The 17864-nt window shown below is 34.5% G+C and overlaps 5 protein-coding genes and 1 long non-coding RNA gene across 10 annotated transcripts in view; 3 read left to right on the top strand and 3 right to left on the bottom strand.

Annotated features, from left to right (window-relative positions):
- Window positions 1-17864, top strand: part of LOC110385588 (uncharacterized) — a 933915-nt gene that overhangs the window by 486922 nt on the left and 429129 nt on the right. The gene's annotated exons all lie outside the window — the stretch shown is intronic.
- LOC101741879 (transmembrane protein 201 homolog) lies at window positions 319-4296 on the top strand. 2 transcript variants are annotated; one of them, XM_004930311.5, is made up of 5 exons: window positions 319-542; window positions 623-740; window positions 1159-1352; window positions 2107-2722; window positions 2808-4296. In XM_004930311.5, exons 1-5 carry the CDS (start codon window positions 460-462, stop codon window positions 3831-3833), a joined length of 2037 nt encoding a protein of 678 aa, XP_004930368.1. In that variant the 5' UTR covers window positions 319-459; the 3' UTR covers window positions 3834-4296. The 2 variants fall into 2 exon arrangements, with proteins under 2 accessions (XP_004930368.1, XP_062526379.1); XM_062670395.1 differs by having other exon boundaries at window positions 383-401.
- Window positions 3156-11149, bottom strand: LOC101742028 (uncharacterized). The gene is made up of 4 exons (XM_004930312.4): window positions 11013-11149; window positions 9675-9848; window positions 4626-4780; window positions 3156-4269 (listed from the first exon to the last, which is right to left on the bottom strand). Exons 1-4 carry the CDS (start codon window positions 11067-11069, stop codon window positions 4221-4223), a joined length of 435 nt encoding a protein of 144 aa, XP_004930369.2. The 5' UTR covers window positions 11070-11149; the 3' UTR covers window positions 3156-4220.
- LOC119629016 (uncharacterized) lies at window positions 5590-9130 on the bottom strand. Of its 2 annotated transcripts, none has more exons than XM_038013378.1 (2): window positions 8854-9130; window positions 5590-8384 (listed from the first exon to the last, which is right to left on the bottom strand). In XM_038013378.1, exon 2 carries the CDS (start codon window positions 8379-8381, stop codon window positions 6216-6218), a length of 2166 nt encoding a protein of 721 aa, XP_037869306.1. In that variant the 5' UTR covers window positions 8382-8384; window positions 8854-9130; the 3' UTR covers window positions 5590-6215. The 2 variants fall into 2 exon arrangements, with proteins under 2 accessions (XP_037869306.1, XP_037869305.1); XM_038013377.1 differs by having other exon boundaries at window positions 8874-9130.
- LOC101741730 (uncharacterized) lies at window positions 13952-15185 on the bottom strand. Its single transcript, XR_209953.5, has 2 exons — window positions 14662-15185; window positions 13952-14352 (listed from the first exon to the last, which is right to left on the bottom strand). It is a non-coding gene; the product is annotated as an uncharacterized LOC101741730 (long non-coding RNA).
- LOC101741169 (E3 ubiquitin-protein ligase HECW2) overlaps window positions 16073-17864 on the top strand; it is a 112838-nt gene continuing 111046 nt past the window's right edge. The window contains exon 1 of one of the 3 annotated variants that reach the window (XM_062670384.1): window positions 16073-16205. In XM_062670384.1, coding sequence (XP_062526368.1) covers window positions 16195-16205 — 11 coding nt within the window. In that variant the 5' untranslated portion in view covers window positions 16073-16194. The remainder of the gene's footprint in view (window positions 16206-17864) is intronic. The other 2 variants (XM_062670383.1, XM_062670382.1) reach the window with 2 other exon arrangements.

The following is a 17864-nucleotide window of genomic DNA, read 5'->3' as shown; positions in this document are numbered from 1 at the left end:
ATGCTTGAAAATTGCGTGGTACATGCTTGATAAATAAATTCCTGTTTTAATCAACAACATGATATTCGCTACTGCAAACCAGTGAAATAATATTAAAAAAACAAAAATGTATATAATAAAACCGCACGCATATGTAAGCATAAATTTGTAGTCTGTGAAGCTGTTTTTCGATTACATTAAAACCTGTAAATTACTACTATAAATTATAACAATGTTGAAAATAATTTTAAAATTAAAACAATCAACATAGGCTAAAAAGATGATACTCTAATGGCCATCGAAATCTTTGAAAGAAAAAGTGAATTTAATCCTTGACTTAAAGGTCTTAGTTACCAGGTCATAAAATCCCTTAAAAAAAGCGAATTTAATCAAAAGGAAAATGGCTGACAATGTCATTTTAGGTTAGGATAAGCAACATGATTTTTTAGTTAATGAAACAAGTGTCGTATATATTAAAATATGCATGAAATGGAATCAATACTAATCTTTATAACATCTGCTATGTGCATAACCTTAATATTTAAATTGATATATAATTTGCGGTAAGAATAAGACAGCGATATAAAAAGCTTTCCCGCCGATATCTTTACATTATTCTAAAATTAATATTTTGCATTTACAGGTTGTTATTGTCGTGGCGTGTTAATTGCTGGTTCTGCAACTCAAATTTCTGGGTAAAATTTATAGAACGCAACAGCTGGACTTGTCCAAAGTGTGAACAATATAACGGCTTCACTGAGGTATGGTTAATTTACCTACTCAGTTATAGTAATAGTAAAAAGTTTCTGATATATCGAAACAAAAATATCGCTATTGAATTATCGCCTTATTTTCTTTTAAAAATTTATTGTGACTTAAATCTTAAACCTGTAAAGTATTTTTATGAAATTTGGCTATTTTCCAAATAATATTTTTAGTTCTAAAATATCGTCTTTAAAAAGATACATACAATATAAAAAAGGCGATAACTGTTCATAGGCCCTATTGAGTCTTGGCCTCTAAAACTACCACTGATCTTAATATAATTATAGTGAAAAATGTTAGATTAAATTGTAAATGTAGTTTTCATGATATCACTCTTCACTGTTACCAAGCTAATGTAATTGACTTAGCATTTGTGCAAGGTGACCTCACGAGCTATAAAATATTAAATTTCAGGATGGGGATTACAATAAGCCTATAGTCAATAATGTTGAAGAAACTCCAAAAACCCCAAAGGTATTTCAAAGGACACTACCTAACAATGGCTTGTGCAAAATGTGTAACATAAACCAGCAGTTAAAGGTGACACAACTTGCCAATTTTGTACCAATGAATGAGAAGAAATATGATGAAGAAATTGAGAATTACAGGTTAGGAACATAGTGACAGTCACATTTAACTTACACTACTTCATTACTGGTGGTAGGACCTCTTGTGAGTCCACGCGGGTGGGTACCACCACCCTGCCTATTTCTGCCGTGAAGCAGTAATGCGTTTCGGTTTGAAGGGTGGGGCAGCCGTTGTAACTAAACTTGAGACTTTAGAACTTATATCTCAAGGTGGGTGGCGCATTTACGTTGTGGATGTCTATGGGCTCCAGTAACCACTTAACATCAGGTGGGCTGTGAGCTAGTCTACCCATCTAGGCAATAAATAAAAAAATACTAGATCCATTTTCTTCCATTAATGATTTTGACTAATTAATTTGTATTTGAATAAAAATTACCTAATTATAAAATAAAACATTGTGATGAATAAGTATTGTCTTCTCAAGTTTAATTTGTGTTATACAATAATCACTAAAAGAAATATTAGATTAAGACAATGAACTAAATTTAAATAAACTGACTTACAGAATCTAGGTTGTTAATCTCAACTTTATCTCTTGGCCCATGACCATTATGATAGAATAGACACACCTGCTAAGCTACCTTCATATTGTATTGTGATGAATTCATTAAAATCAAACATATTATTTTCAATATTAGAAAATGTAGATCATATTTTGTTTAAGTATGTGTTTGTGTGTAGTTTGTTAATCTCATAACCTTGGATATGCTTCCACCCCGTGTTTGTATAATTGAGTAATGTTTACATTGATAAATATGATATCTTTGTTTGCAGGTTACAGTTAGAAAAAGCATATAAATTATGCAGTCCATGTAAAAGAGTAGTACAAATGAAATTAAATAAAGAAAAAGAGACCCTCTTAGGTTCCAAATTATTGGAACAGAGAACTCCCGAGAAGAAACAAAATAAAATTAATGAAAATCAACTTTTTAAAAATTTCATAAACAAATCTTCAACATTTATTGCAACAATACTTTTTATATTAGTTTGTACAGAATTCTACAAAATTATTAGTGAAATAGATAATTTATCCAGTACTATTAAAAATATTAGATTGATAATGACTGGCCTTCTAGAAAGATTATTTACAATTATGAAAATGAAAACAATTCAGACATTCCCCTTTTTAGAAAATTATGAAATTACAACATCTATGTATAGTTATATGCCGTTGCCAAATGTATTTAAGTACAAAGATATTGACTTTTGGAATATCACGACACAGAAGGCACTGGGAGGGTTAGTATGTTCCATACAAATTGTTGGAAATATGTGGAATGTCAATACTATGAAATATACGATTATACTTGATGGACTCTGGTTAGTTTTCGTATTTATGTCGACAGCAGACCATGTACTTCTTGACCCACTGTACATATGTGGTGTTAAGGTGAGTGGCTTAAATTGATAATTGAAAATAAATACTTGGCATTATTTTCTATTCAATGCTTATTGTCTGTCTTTTTTTTTTTCAGATGGCAAGTATTTTGATGATTTTGCTAGTTTATAAACAAATGCAAAGTAAAAAAATCAATAGGATAACCAAAGTGAACTTCTCACCAAAACAAGTGAATAACAGAGTTACATCAGAAAATGCATCCATGGATGAAGAAGATTCTTTTAACTTGGACACAGATGATGATGTATCACTTAGTAAATTTGGAATACCACATTTTACAGATTCATCAACTGAAACTGGTAGTCCTCTAAACACGTCTTTGATTAACGGCAGGTCCTTTACACCTAGAAGTGAAAGTTTGTGGACGAAACCAAACTTAAATTCAACTTTTTGTGTAAATTCTGTAACAAGTAAAAGTCCAACCTCTATTCCAGAAACTGTATTTGCCAAACCAATATTTAAAAAGTATCAAAAACTAGCAAAAGACGATTCCGACTCGGAGTTAGATGAAAGTATAAGTTCCTTGTGTATAGGTAGTCCTAGTAAATCGAAGAAAAAGACAAACTCTATATTTTCTCTACGTAAATTTGCTGCTACTCCAAGTTTTGTCGCTCCAAGGCCCGTGACAGGCGCGAGACCACTCATATCACCCAGCAAATTAGGTCATGGCACCTCTTGGGTAGCCGGTGGTTACTGGGGTGCCGAAGGTGAACGTATTACTGACTTGAACGGCAGTCGATCGTCGAGCCAAAGTTCTGGCTTCGAATCTCAGACGTCTAGCATGAATCAACGCAACTTGTTTTCGCAGCCGCCATCGTGCGAGGAGTCTGTCTGTAGTGAACCAATGGAACTCGATCGTTTCCCAAATATGAGTTTTTTTAGTAAGACGCAACCTCAATTTTTTCCCAGAATGAATTCGCCCATTTTTCCTCAAATGCAGTACAATAGTCACGTTCAAATACCACAAACTAGATTCGTTCCACCGACGAATTCTCAGAATAGTTTTATTCATCGGCCCCAGAGCCACGTTCATGTCTTCAAAACCCCCGGCGGGTCTGGGCTCATCAAGCTACCTCAAGTTGATAAGTTCACAACTCGCTAATCGCGGCTGTGTCTTGTTAGCCAATTTTTTTTTGTCTTCAGTTTATTGACTTTTCATTTCTATGTATTTTTTATTTTAACATGTTATTTTTATTCTTCGATACATTTTGTAAAGTTTCATAAACTGCCATTATGTTAAGTGATTTTTTTGTTATGTTGTAAGAATCGTTAGTCGTAAGCCATTAGTTGTAATGTTTGAGACTAAAATTAGTTTTAAGACTTGCTGATCTCGTGTTGGTGCCAGATATTGGCTGTATGAAAACATTAAGAATTATTATATTGTTACAATTTTTTTATATATGGACGTCACTGTCTGCTTCTCGAACAAAATGTGATATTGTAAAGACTAGTAAACACTTGCATAAATATGAAATGGTTCTTGATGTTATCATGATTTAGTTTTTGTCATCTTAAAACGAAAACTTTTTGTGAAACTCCTGAAATAAAATAATGGGAAAATGTAATGTATATGTTATTCACCGGCCTGGTTTTTTTTTCTATAATAATGTTAAGAGATTATTGCCGAATTAGAAATTATTGGTATAAATTATTAACACAAATGATTCAGTTAAACAAATATGAATACTAGTTTCAATAAGTTAACATTAAACCAGTAATGTAATTCAAAAGTGTCCCTGTTCTCACTTCTCCGTTGAACCTGTTTCTAATTGTGTTCCACTGCGTGACATGTAACCTAAACGGGTAAAAAATACCTCGAAAGAATATTTTTAATTTCACGTGAGAAATAACTTTTTCGCAAACGTTCCCAATACGTAATGTTTATCATACTAACGAATTTCGAGCTTTTCTTTCATTTCTCTGTAAGTATTGATGTCGATGTGGAGGAATGTACGTGTCTTCATATAGAGTTGAAATATAATCTGAAACATCTGTACAAGCCCACTCGTACTGCTTAAACTTCATTAAGCCCCATTCAGTCTTATAATCCTAATAAATAAATATTACAGAATTATTACATTAACCAAATTTAACATAAACCAAAGAATATAAATTATAAATTGGCAGCGTAAAGGATAAGGATAAAATCTAAAGAGTACTAATTTCAGTCAATAAATTCAGAAACCGATGATAACATTTTAATGTTAAATCATATATCAATTTTCAAATAAGCTTCCTTCTGCTGGGGAGAATTAATGACAAGCTTCGTCGGCAATTAATTAGCTTCAGCAATTCATGAGAAGTCGTCGTGGCCTAAAGGATAAGTCGTCCGGTGCATTCGTATTATAATCTTACTCTATGATTCGTATCGAGTGATGCAATAGTGTTCGAATCCCGCAGGCGGGTACAAATTTTTCTACCGTGAAACCTGGCAACTTTGCCACTTTTTGGCGGATAAAAAAGTTTGGAAAGGTTTTTCTCAAAAAATCTCTATGAGAATATAAAAAAGCAATCAATCAGCTTGATAGTGCATTTTATGCATAGTTGAAATGTAACCAAATATCTATTGTTTTCTTAAATATAATTGATATTTAAGTCCAAAAACAAAAATGGCAAAGTTAACCGTCACTTTTGGTAAGATTGCCATACCCAAATTTTAAATGAAATAAATGGAATTACTGTAAAATGCCACTGTTGTCATTGCCACAGGCTTGGTCACAGTAAAATTATACTAAAATTTTATCATATTCTCGGCTAGTAATGGAAATATCTACAATGTGGCAAATTTAGCCGCCCTTTTTAGATTTTTTCAAACAAAATAGAAATGAGAGTCAGGGTTGTCACAAGATTAAAAAATATTAAGGTTTTAAAAAAACTTTAATAAATATAGGGTACCTACATAGTATAATCAGTTATTTTAACCATATATTCAAACAAGTATAAAATAATGCTTAGGAGCATAAAATCTTTCAGTCTATCAGTAAATTATCTTATTAAAATATATAGGTTATAAAATACGCTTTAATAAAGATAGGATAAATTAAATAGTACTTTTGGTAATCAGTTACAATGATAAACTTATCCAATCTTATGATAGTGTTTAGGAACTTAAAATCTTTGAACTTATCAATAAATAAAAAAACCCTTAACGAGGATATGAGATCGACATAAATCACAATAACATAAAGGAAAGTATCAATTTTTTTTTGTAAGGTAAACTTGATAATTTTGTAAAACCAAAGACTAAAATGATAAGAGCCCAAGAAATTTAAAAAAAATATTTAGTGTTCAAGATAAACCAAAGACTTTGTTAATCAGTTGTAACAAGAAACATAATCAAGCATAAGACAAAATTTGGGGTTAAATTTTTTTAAGTTATCATTAAATATGAAAATACTTAATGTACGTAATTATAAAATCATTCACCATTCATCAATCATTTAGGAATCATCATAAATGACATACCGATGGGCACATAACCATATTATTGAACATTGTACTTTGAAAAGTCGATACAGTCAAATCTTAAAGTACCTCTTCGACCCTCGTGAGGGATTCCTAGGATAATTTCGATGTCACTTTTTACTGTATAACTAATGTCATCGATATGTGGCCAATAAAATTCTTCCTTTCTGTTCCTCATAAATTTAACATACATACCAGAATCATCAATAATATCCAATACTTTTCCAACATAGTATTTGTTGGTTTTTGGCCCACAAAATTTAACTAAAACGTAACTATCAATCCGAAGAGTTTCACATTTTTTCACTGTGTTTTGTACATTTTGTTCTTCAAAATCTTCACATGACTCTGATTCCGATGGTATAAAACATTCATCTTCAGAAGTATCTCTTAAGGAATAACTGTCACTATTTTCGCTATTGTCGTCACTATTGTCTCTCTTTATCTTCTTTTTTGCATTACATGACTCCGGTTTTTTAAGTATCAACCTTTTATTATCTGCAGACGTTGATGGCATTTGGTTTTCGTAATCTATGTACTCTAAAAATTCTTCTTCAGGTTGAATTACGGGCAGATTCTCCTTACTTTCAGATTTGAATATGTTGTAGCTTTTATCTACCTTTTTAAGATTCTGTGGAAGCATCTTTGTCAAATCTGCATAGGCGCAATTATATGGACTAAATCTGACTTCTGAAAGAATAGTAACCTTTGGTCGGGTTTTTGAATTAGGCTCATCGATCACTGGCTCTGCATCAAGATTCGTTTCTAGATCAAGAAAAGTTTGTTGAGCTTCGTTAATGTTACTTCGATTTGTTTCTCTAGATAACTTAGATTTCTTTTTCGTCATGAATAACTGAACTTCTTGAGAGGAAATAGACTTACCTGGAGTAATATTTAATTTTTTGTTTCTTAATTTTTGTAGAGGGTTCGCTGTACGATTGGCTTTCAAATAATCTAAGAGCGCGGTATCGATTGTATAATTGTTTTGCTCTTCATAATCGGGTATCTTTCGTAATATTGTTTGGGGATTAAAAGGCACTATGCCTGTTGCCTTAAATCCAGCGCAGATATTTGCTTTACTATTTATTTCTATAGCCTCTAATAGAGATTTTAACAACATGGGGAAGTGGGCTTTGTTAATTTGAGGTTCTGCTGGATTATGTATTTTATATTGGGTCAAAATATCACGCCATTTTCTTTTTAAGGGACCAAAAAATGCCACATCCAGTGGTTGGGATATATGAGTTGAGTTTGGTGGTAAAAAAGTAAATCTTATGTTCCGTTCTTCACATTTACTGACTATATCAATATTAAGGTGGCTTGAAAGATTGTCGCCTATAATCAACTTTGGACCATCCAGTTTGTCTGCCCATGGTATGATAACTGAATTAAACCAGTCTTGGAAAACTGTCGAGTCGAACCAACCAGATTTACTCCTGTTATATCGCGCTTTGCCAGGCCCATTTTCGCACCACGTTGTCCATAAATGCTCAGCCTTATAAACGGTATATGTAGGTAACAGAGTACCATCCGCCGTCGCAGCAAACATTATAGAAATATTTCCTTTGGAAGTATTCATTATACGTTCCGGATATTTTACTTTACGTTTAAAAATACATTTCGTTGAACCAGGATTATCCGAGAGATTAGTCTCATCATAATTTAAAATGTTTTTAGCCGGTATTTTATCAAGAGATTTACGTAAATTTTCAAAATAATTTTCAAAGTCATCAGTATTAGTAGAAGCGCGAACTCTTTTAATGTTTTGCACGGCTCTTTCTGTTAGCATTTCTTTATGGCGGTTCAAAAAATTTTTAACCCACCACTTTCCAGGAAGGTTGTGTTTAAACAAATGCCCCTTATTATTTTTGTTCAAGTATGTGCGGACGATGAGCCTAAGTTCCAATCTCGATACAGGTGACCCAAAATCTGCTGCCACGGTGAGTACTTTTATTATGTCTAGTTCTTCGGCAGCAGTAAGTCGTTGCTGAGCTCCTGGCTTTTTTGGGTGTTTCTTTTTCACTTTATTGTCTATTGTTCTTCTGGGAATTAGAAATTGCTTTGATGCCTCTAAAGATGAAATAATTTTGCGGTTTACCAGATCCACTGCGGTGTCTAACATTTGAGCCGAATAATTTTTATAGGATCTACTCCCCAGCACACGTCTTGAACGGCTACCGCCCATGTTCTAGAATGATATAATGAAAATAATTGAATATTTTATACTTATATTAGCTGACTCCCATGATTTTGCCGTGATAGCGTTCATGGTTACTACTCTAAGCTCGTAGCTCTTAATGTGATACTATTTTATAGATCAGAATAATATATAGGATATAGTTATCTACGTTTGAGCAAAATCCGTTAAGTAGTCTTTACTTGAAAGAGTAACAAATACTTATCCATCCATATAAATAATAGAAGTATGATAATTTGGATTTGAAATTAAGTAACAATAAAAGTTTTTTTTTTTTAATATTTTTGTGACAGCCCTAGCCTCATAGAAAACATGGCAAAGTTTACATCACCAAAACTTTGTATCTGGTTAGCAAATTTGCCAACAGTGATTTTAAGACTAAATTAATTTATAGAACGTAAATTACCATAACTTTGATAAAAAAACACTATTAAGAATGTTATTTTAAAATTTAACTTACCTACAAAACATAAAACTCACTTATTTACACTGAAGTTCTGGAGCACGTAGTTACCACGAACTTAGCAGTTGAAAAATGTAACGGCCAAAAATGTCAATTTTTTCAAATCTGGGTTGTCAAAAAAAATAAGATGTTGCCAACAAAATATTCAAAATTATTTCAAAGTTATTGCAAACGTTAAGAAACATAAAGTTTTGACGTTATAAATTATTTTGTCTTATAAGTCGGGTCATGGCAAATTTAACAACCTTTGGCAAAGTCGCCAGGTTTCACGGTAATGAAATACGTACTTAACAAATGGTCACCATTGACTTCCACGGTGAAGGAATAACATCGTGTAATGAAAATGAAACCCACAAAATTATAATTTGCGTAATTACTGGTGGTAGGACCTCTTGTGAGTCCGCACGGGTAGGTACCACCACCCTGCCTATTTCTGCTGTGAAGCAGTAATGCGTTTCGGTTTGAAGGGTGGGGCAGCCGTTGCAAATATACTGAGATCTTAGAACTTATACCTCAAGGTGGGTGGCGCATTTACGTTGTAGATGTCTATGGGCTCCAGTAACCACTTAACACCAGGTGGGCTGTGAGCTCGTCCACCCATCTAAGCAATAAAAAAAAAGCTTCAAAGGCAGCCTTACTCATTATCCCTATTCTTATAAACCAATCTCAGGGAGAGAACGACAGCTGGAATTATGTTTTCTAAGATATGGTTGAATTTCAGACATTGCTGAAACGAAGAAAATCCGAACGAAATCTTTCTTTCACTATGCACTTTCTTAATATTATCTTAAATCTGAATTTACAAAGAGAATACTGACAAAACACTTCATTAAATCCGGTTGCGGATAAAACTGGTGTGCGCTTCTTTTGTAGTAGCGCTGTTCGGGACCACAGAGCGGCTTAGGAAGATGATTGTAGACGAGGTCGTTGGTTGTAACGAAGTTAACACAGGAATCGTGACTGTCGTGACGGATTATTGAATTTACATGACCCTGAAACCGTCAATTTTAAAGGTACATACAAAAATGTTCTAAGTCATTATCTCATCCCTACTAATATATAAATGTGAATGTAAGTTTGTTTGTTACGCTTTCACGCGAAAACTACTCAACCGATCATCATGAAACCTTGTACACATATTCTTGGAGGTATTAGAAGTAATATAGGATACATTTTATTAAGAAAAAAAAATTTTTTTTACGAAAAATTACAAAGTTGTTTGTCAAAAAATCTCAAAATCTAGCTTCTTCAACGCCATCTACCGGTTCAGTAATGAAGTTCCAATCCTGAGTGCTGTAAATGAAGTCACGGGTAAAATTTAGCGTTATGCCAAAGTAACTATTCCACGCGGACGAAGTCGCGGGCAAAAGCTAGTATTTGTATATTTCCGCGTTTAAGGAAATGAATTAGTTTAGTGAGTCCTTTCTAACTTGGCGTTGGCATCCGTTAGGCTGCTAAGACAAGTGTAGCCTTAGCAGTAAGAATATCCCCGGAATTTAATGTTTCATCTAACGGTTCATCGGCTGATGTTAACTCGAACTATTTAGCCTGTGTAGGGATCCGCACAAACTTAGTAGGTGGTTTTCAATAATTGTTTTTATTTGAGTATAGTGTAAAACATTGTGAAACCGATCGGTAAACTTTCACAGTACTTTCGTACAAGAGCGTTTCATATATGCAAGTGAGTAAGCGAGCTCTTGGACTATGTATTTCTCGGTGGACATCAGTCTCGTGCTCCCTTTGGACACCGAGCTTTGGACTCTTGGTTAGAACGTAGACATCAGAGCATGGATGCGGCCACCCATCTTGAGAACTTCAATGAGAGTCGAAGTTTCAATTGTATTCCAAATATAGATTGTTTCAAATGTTAAAACAGGAACGAATTCAAGGAAGACATAAGTATTTTTGGTACCCCTCTATCACAGGATAGTATTATGTAGTCAAAATTTTTCTTTTTTTTCTAGAAGTTTTATTCCTTTGTTCTAGGAATTGAACACAATTTATTTTTAAAAAGTTTACAGCCCAATTTTAACATCAATCGTATCAATGGTGAATACGAGTTCATCGGGCGTTCAACCTTTAGACGAATCAACAACCGTCACTCCACAAGATCATGAAAGTTTCCATTTTATTACATATTTAATTATTTGCCTTACCTGCAAACCGTAAAGTTTGTTTTGCCTGAAATCGGGCTGGCGGGACTCTGGCTTCATTTTATCATAGTCTATTTGGTCTTTCGGTGGAAAATATAAGGTACCTCTTTTGGGACACTCTATTCTATCTTCAACCCAGTTTCCTATTAAAATTCAAACATTATTTTGACTGGTGGTAGGGCGTTTTGGGAGCCAGTGGACTTAATGCGAGTTTTTTAACGTTCTCGATAGCGTAAAAGTTAACTCAAATTTGTGTGGAATTGGAACATTTGCTTACGTTTGCCGCTAGGGGCGCTGTTCCGACTGCATACTTTGAGTTAGCTTTTAGGCTACATATCTAGAACGTTAAAAAACTCGCACTAAGCACAATGAACGGGTAGGTACCAAAATCTTATTTCTGGCCAAGCCATAGTTCGTTTGGCTTGACAGGAATCAGCCGCAGTGAGAGCAGTAACAAAAAGGTGTACAATAGAACTGAGACTCAGCTCATGTGTCAAGGTGGGTGGCGGCATTTACTTTGTTGATGTGTATGGGCTCCCGTATTATTTAACACCAGGGCGGACGTGAGCTCGTCCCGCCCCAACCCTCCTACGCAATAAACAGATTATATTTTTTTTTTTTTTGAGTAGAAATTCACTAATAATCTAAGAATAGGTAAATTGAGATGACCGAATAGGGAAAATTATTTTATAAAGTACACTAACCGAATAAGAACAATAATATATTTATTGAAATAATATTAAAGATGGAAGATTTGTTTGGAATCTCTTAGTAGAAGTTACAATAACGCAAACAACGTCCCCTGTAGCTTTTAAAAAACAACTACCTAAAAGCACACGAGTCGTATACACTGGTCCAGGTTTCAGTGCTGCTGCGATGGCTTCGGTGCGAGTCGGTGATTTTGCTCGGGTATTTATCGTTGTCATTTTTAATTATTGAGCCTTAAATTTTCTGATTTAAAATGTTGTATAACTTAGAAATTGTTTATCATAAGTTGATTAAATGTAGCGTTGGTCAAATGACAGGTTTATTTATGAAGTGTACTGTCTATGTACCTATGCCAATACAACAAACTAAATACTTTACTCTTTGCGATCATCGTATTCATCGATTCACTTAACTTACTCGTATTCATCGATTCTTCGTATTCATCGATTCACTTAACTTACTCGTTTTGTTTAGTTGTACCGCGGAGACCGGCGTCGTTGGTCGACGACGTCCTCGGGGTGACGCTGCAAGTCTGGTTGTAGTGTTGACCACGGGAGCCACTCTACTCTGTCCAGGTTGTGACTCCGGACGGAGATCGAATGTCGGGTGTGGGAGTACAAGGTCGTTTGGTGCAGTAGAGCCCTAAATTATCCTTGGGAACGCGGTTTGCTCCCAACATCTGCAGACCGTGAAGTCCCACTGTGGGACCCCGCGTTCCCCTTAGGCACGGATCCATACCGAATACAAAGACATTTGCTTACTTACTTATTTTTTATAGCACATTTGATCTACTCAAGCTAGCTGGCGAAGATTTTTTATTAAAATAATTATCGAAGTCCAGATATGAAGGCATCACAATGTGAATTCGATAAGTCATCGTGGCTTTAAAGGCGGTGTTCGAATCTCGAGCGGGTACCAATTTTTCTACTGAAATACGTACTTAACAAATGTTCACGATTGACTTCGATTAGATAGGTGGACGAGGTCACACCTGGTGTGAAGTGGTTACTGGAGCCCATAGACATCTACAACGTTAATGCGCCACCCCCCTTGAGATATAAGTTCTAAGGTCTCAAGTATAGTTACAACGACTGCCCCACCCTTCAAACCGAAACGCATTACTGCTTCACGGGAGAAATAGGCAGGGTGGTAGTACCTACACGCGCAGACTCACAAGAGGTCCTACCACCAGTATGAGCTAGTCGTTCCGATAGTAATCCATTTGAGCTTGCTGTTTTTTTAATATTGTTCCCATTCAGTGACAATTAACATTATTGGGTTTTTAGAGAACTCACAAATTGTATGATGAATAACGATAAAGATTTTGAATTTAGTTTATACCATTTTAAAGTTAGAAAAAAATTATTCAATAATAGTCATTTAACATTTAGTGTGTGAATATTTTTTACTAGTAGGAAAACATTAATTTATTACGGCCATGCTTCATGTACACTTAAGCAACTTAAACAAGACATGGTTGTTCAACAGGAAGGTGGTGCCTTAAGCATGCTATCACATCCTTCACACAGCGCCATGCCGACCTATCTAGAGTGTTCGATCTGGTTGCATGTGATTTACTATGGAAAAAATTAGAAAGTGAAAAACTATTCAAAAAATAATTTATCTTTAAATTTTGATGCAGTGGCCAGACAAACTTTCTACTCGCACTTGAAAGATAAATATATTATTCTTATTGAAACTACTCCGGCGCCACTTTGCGTAATTTTATGGTAGTTTTAACAGAAATACTCGTCCGTGCGAAGCTGAAGAAGCCCGTTAGACTACCTTTTTTTCTTTCTTAGCTATGCTGGTAACCTAGAGGGGCTATGCCAGTGTAGCCGGACGAGTAGTTGAGTTCACGGAGCCCTAACCTGAGTACGTTGCTAATCACTAGCCCTAGCAAGAGCAGTGCTTCGCAGAATCTACCACCGGATCGAATACGCAACCCACTGAGAACATCAGGCGATAAACTCAGTGAGCTGTATATGTGGTGGCTGATAATTTACTCGCCGAGTCCGTCGCAAGCGACGTTCGACAAGAACGATGACCGGTGCTTGAGGTACCTAAAAGCTCCCATAGTCCGTGAGAAATGACGTGTTTGAGGCAATGGTGACTGTTTACCATTCGGTCCGCAGGATCGGGTAGTTCTGTGAAGTATCATCAAGAAATGTAGTAATTTGCATTACAATTGAATGTATGATTTAGGAATACACAGAAAACAAAAATAAACACAGTTTTACTTTTACACTAATTTTTATTTACATAAATTTAAGGTAAAGAATATGGATTAAGCTTATCACTATACATTCTCTCAACACTATTATAATAATTATTTTTTAAAGATTTTTAAAAATTCAGTCTTAGCTTGAAGACTTGTCTTTTATCATAGAAAAACCAAAAAGTCCTTTTTTGGCTTTGTGAAGATTTGCAATAAATTAGATTTGACAATGAAAATTTATAATTCATAAATTTAAATTTCAATTACTCATTCAGTTTCCATTGCTGTATTTGTATTCGGCTTCGGTAACGAGTGGAGTACTGCTGAAAGTTGACTCTCTAAAGGACCGGCATGTTGTATTAAATTTTTTAAATTGTTTTCAATCTGCAGAATGTCTTGATTTATTAATTCCAATTTCTGAAAATATACTAGATTGTTATTATTATTATTCAAGTTTTCAATAAGTATTTGTTCCTCAAACTATTTTTTATGGTTTTTTGAAATAATGTTGAGATAAAAATCAAAGTTGTTCACAAAAGTTTTTATTTGAATATAAACAGTATGGTAATTTGTAAAAACCAGGATTAATAATTATGTTTTTTTTTTTTTAATGCACTAATTATTTACTATTATTTACTATTGATATTTTTACGTAGCAATTTTATTAAAATTGCCTTTACAGTAAATGTTTCAGTAAAATAATAGTTAAAATATTTTAGACTGTACCTCTAAAACAGATGTGTACAAGTGTTTGAAACTTTTATCACTATATCGGACGAATCCGCTCACATTTGATTCGGAATCTGATGGTGCCACTGATGTCATGATAAAAATGATAGTCAGAAAATGAAAAAAACTAAAACTTGAAGCCTTTTACCTAATTAATGTTTTTGAAAATAATTTTAACTGTCGGCTGGCCGCCATAGACTTTTAAATTTTCATTTGATTTGCTGAATTGATAGACAAAGGTTTGTGCGCCCGTAAGGTCTTTCAATTGTAAGGCAGAAGCTATCTAATGAAAAAAAAGTAAAATAATGTTGAATAGACTTAACTCTTAGTAAATGTTGTGAATTTACTAACACTTCGTTAGATTGTTTCGTAGAAAGTGAAAAACGATGGTTATATATTTTATCCATTTTCCAGAGTTTAACACATTGTCAATAGCTTCCAAACGGATTTATAAATATATAAATATGTCATTCATTTGCCTTGGCGTTTTTAATTAAATACGTCTACGTAATAAATAAAAAGAAAACATAAACTCGGCAGTGACAAATTGTCAAATAAAAAGAAAAGCGGTTGGTTCTGAGTGATAGTTTGTCTTTTTGGTAATGGTAACATGAAACTACCGCCTTCGTATATAATGTAGGTATTAGGTATCTATGTTGTCATGGTCTCTACCCGATGATATGTAGGCGAAGTAAAATATCCCTTAGAAATAAGGTGACACTCTACAAAACTTGCATACGCCCCGTCAGCGTCATGACCTATGCAAGTGTAGTGTTCGCGCACGCGGCCCGCACTCACTTAAAATCCTTCCAAATCATTCAATCCCGTTTTTGCAGGATAGCCGTCGGAGCCCCGTGGTTCGTCAGGAACGTCGACCTCCACGACGACCTGGACTTAGAGTCCACCAGTAAGTATATGCAGTCGGCGTCGATGTGCCACTTCGATAAAGCGGCACGACACGAGAACCCTCTCATCGTGGCCGCCGGCAACTACATTCCCGATCCTGCGGACAGAATGGAAAGCAGTTGACGTCGCCCAAAACACGTCATCTCGGATCCTCCCGATCCACTAACGGTGCTTCTAGGTACTTCAAGCACCGGTCACCGTCCTCGTCGAACCCGTCGCTTGCGACGAAGGGCTCGACGAGTAAATTAACTCTCAGACACAGCCCACTGAGTTTCTCGCCGGATCTTCTCAGTGGGTCGCGTTTCCGATCCGGTGGTAGATTCTGCGAAGCACGGCTCTTGCTAGGGTTCGTGTTAGCAACGTCATCAGGTTTGAGCCCCGTGAGCTCACCTACAAACGTTAGGATAGCCTCTCAAGGCTCTCAGTTGAGGTAGGAAAAAAAAAAAAAAATTGTCATGTCAGTTGTAAACAGTAATGTCAATGTCGCATGCTGCGGTAAGATTTGTAGGTACATACTTGAATATGAAATAAATTGGAATCTCGCCAATTTCTTCTTCGTAATTTTATCCATAATAAAATTATAGTGTTTTGTGGAAAATTCGTGTGAGAAGACAGTTAAATTATATGTGCGAAGTGTATATGGTGTCCTTTGTTATTCTTTTTAATTCAATCGATCCTATTTTCACCCATCGCGCTTTATATAAATTTCTTTATCAACATTTTATTCATTAAATAACTACTTTTTGTTTAATTTAATAAAGATATCTTGCTAACATCATAGTGTATATAAATTTCAACTCACATATTCATAAAATATTGTTGTTTTTTCGATCCTAGCTAATTTCCTGCTATTGAAAAAAAATAATGAAATATTAGTTATTGGTGTCTAATCTTTTCTGAATATAATTTTGAGAAATATACGGCTTCATTCTCTTAATCACTTGAAACTTGTGCCTATGAAAAATTTTTTTTAATCAATTTAAATGACTTAACCAACTCCACAGTCTAACTGATGCTAAATGTCAATGGATTATATAGATGCCTCAACGTCAATGGTGCTACTTATTTAGACAATAGATTGCAGTCTCAGTTGATTTTTTTATTTGTTCATGTAACTCATAGATGATTAAAAAACTCCCAGTCGACCAGCTAAGTTGTAGTCACAGCTCATAAACATCACAATGTAATTACCTCCACCCATCTTGAAACATGAGATCTGAGTCTCAGGCTCACAACCGATCTACCCTTCAAACCAGAATACATAACAGTTTTGGAGCAAAATGGCAAGATTGTGGAACCTATTTGTGTAGACTCAGAACGTGCTGTGCTCCTAGTAATTGACATAGAATGAATTGCAGTATAATATCCTGCCTGAATGGGATGGCAATGCATGATCGTTAGAACGAGATAGGAAGGTCAGTGCTACCAAGCTTTACAGGCTCACAACGTGTTCTAGATTTGGTTAAAAAAGGTCAGGGCTATTATGAACTGATGATCAGAAAGTAATAGGAGTAGCTTAAGGAGACTAGTGTTGCAATTTATTATTTTCTTAATCAGCCAGACACATAAATAATCATATGATCATCTGGCTTAAAATACATCTGAAAATTTAACTATAATGTTTACACTATTATGTATAATAAGTTTCAACAACATCACTACTGCAGCTAATAATTTTAGTGTTGGTCAAACTAACTAAAATTATGTCATTGTAGACATTACTCAACTGAAACAAATAAAACAATAATTTAATTTTTTTTTACTAGAATTGAAGAATTTAGAGATTTATTGTAATAATGGATTGTGCTTTGTTGAATGAAATCATTCTATTCTATCAGCCCACAGAAGTCCATTGCTGAATATTGAACGAAATCATAACATAAAATAAATATATTTAGGAGGAGAAGGATCCTTGTTAGTACTGAAGTGTAAACTGGAAAACTCTGTTTTATTGTAGACAGCATTCTGAGTTCAATGTTAGGTAATCAATCACCTTTCATTACTGGCAATTAATAAAATATTCATTTTAATTTTGCAATGGACATTAAATATTTTGGTCAGATTATTATAACTGTTGTAGCTGTTACTGAACACATTTTCGTTCATTTTCGTAGTTGCAATCTGACACTGAATGCTAGCTGAGGATACTGTTATATGTATTCTGTCTTCAAGTAACAGAATTAGCTCTTCTAGGTCAAAAATGATGCCTACAGAATTATTTTCGCCTATTATGAAAAAAATGTTCACCATTCTTGTTTCTGTTGTTTGGTCTATTGAATCATCAAGAGTATTTT

Source organism: Bombyx mori, chromosome 10 (genome assembly GCF_030269925.1).
Source record: "Bombyx mori chromosome 10, ASM3026992v2".
In the NCBI taxonomy this organism is placed as follows: Eukaryota; Metazoa; Arthropoda; class Insecta; order Lepidoptera; family Bombycidae; genus Bombyx; species Bombyx mori.
Note: the sequence above shows the minus strand (reverse complement) of the source record. Positions and strands in the feature narration are given on the sequence as shown.

Coding starts and splice junctions, on each gene's coding strand:
- LOC119629016 (XM_038013378.1), bottom strand. CDS start 8,381: ATGGGCGGTAGCCGTTCAAGACGTGTGCTGGGGAGTAGATCCTATAAA.
- LOC101741879 (XM_004930311.5), top strand. CDS start 460: ATGCATGAAATGGAATCAATACTAATCTTTATAACATCTGCTATGTGC. Junction 543..622: donor AAATTGATATATAATTTGCG/GTAAGAATAAGA, acceptor TTGCATTTACAG/GTTGTTATTGTCGTGGCGTG. Junction 1,353..2,106: donor GAAGAAATTGAGAATTACAG/GTTAGGAACATA, acceptor CTTTGTTTGCAG/GTTACAGTTAGAAAAAGCAT.
- LOC101742028 (XM_004930312.4), bottom strand. CDS start 11,069: ATGAAGCCAGAGTCCCGCCAGCCCGATTTCAGGCAAAACAAACTTTAC. Junction 9,849..11,012: donor ACAAACTTTACGGTTTGCAG/GTAAGGCAAATA, acceptor TGACGGTTTCAG/GGTCATGTAAATTCAATAAT. Junction 4,781..9,674: donor CGGATTTAATGAAGTGTTTT/GTCAGTATTCTC, acceptor TTTATTTATTAG/GATTATAAGACTGAATGGGG.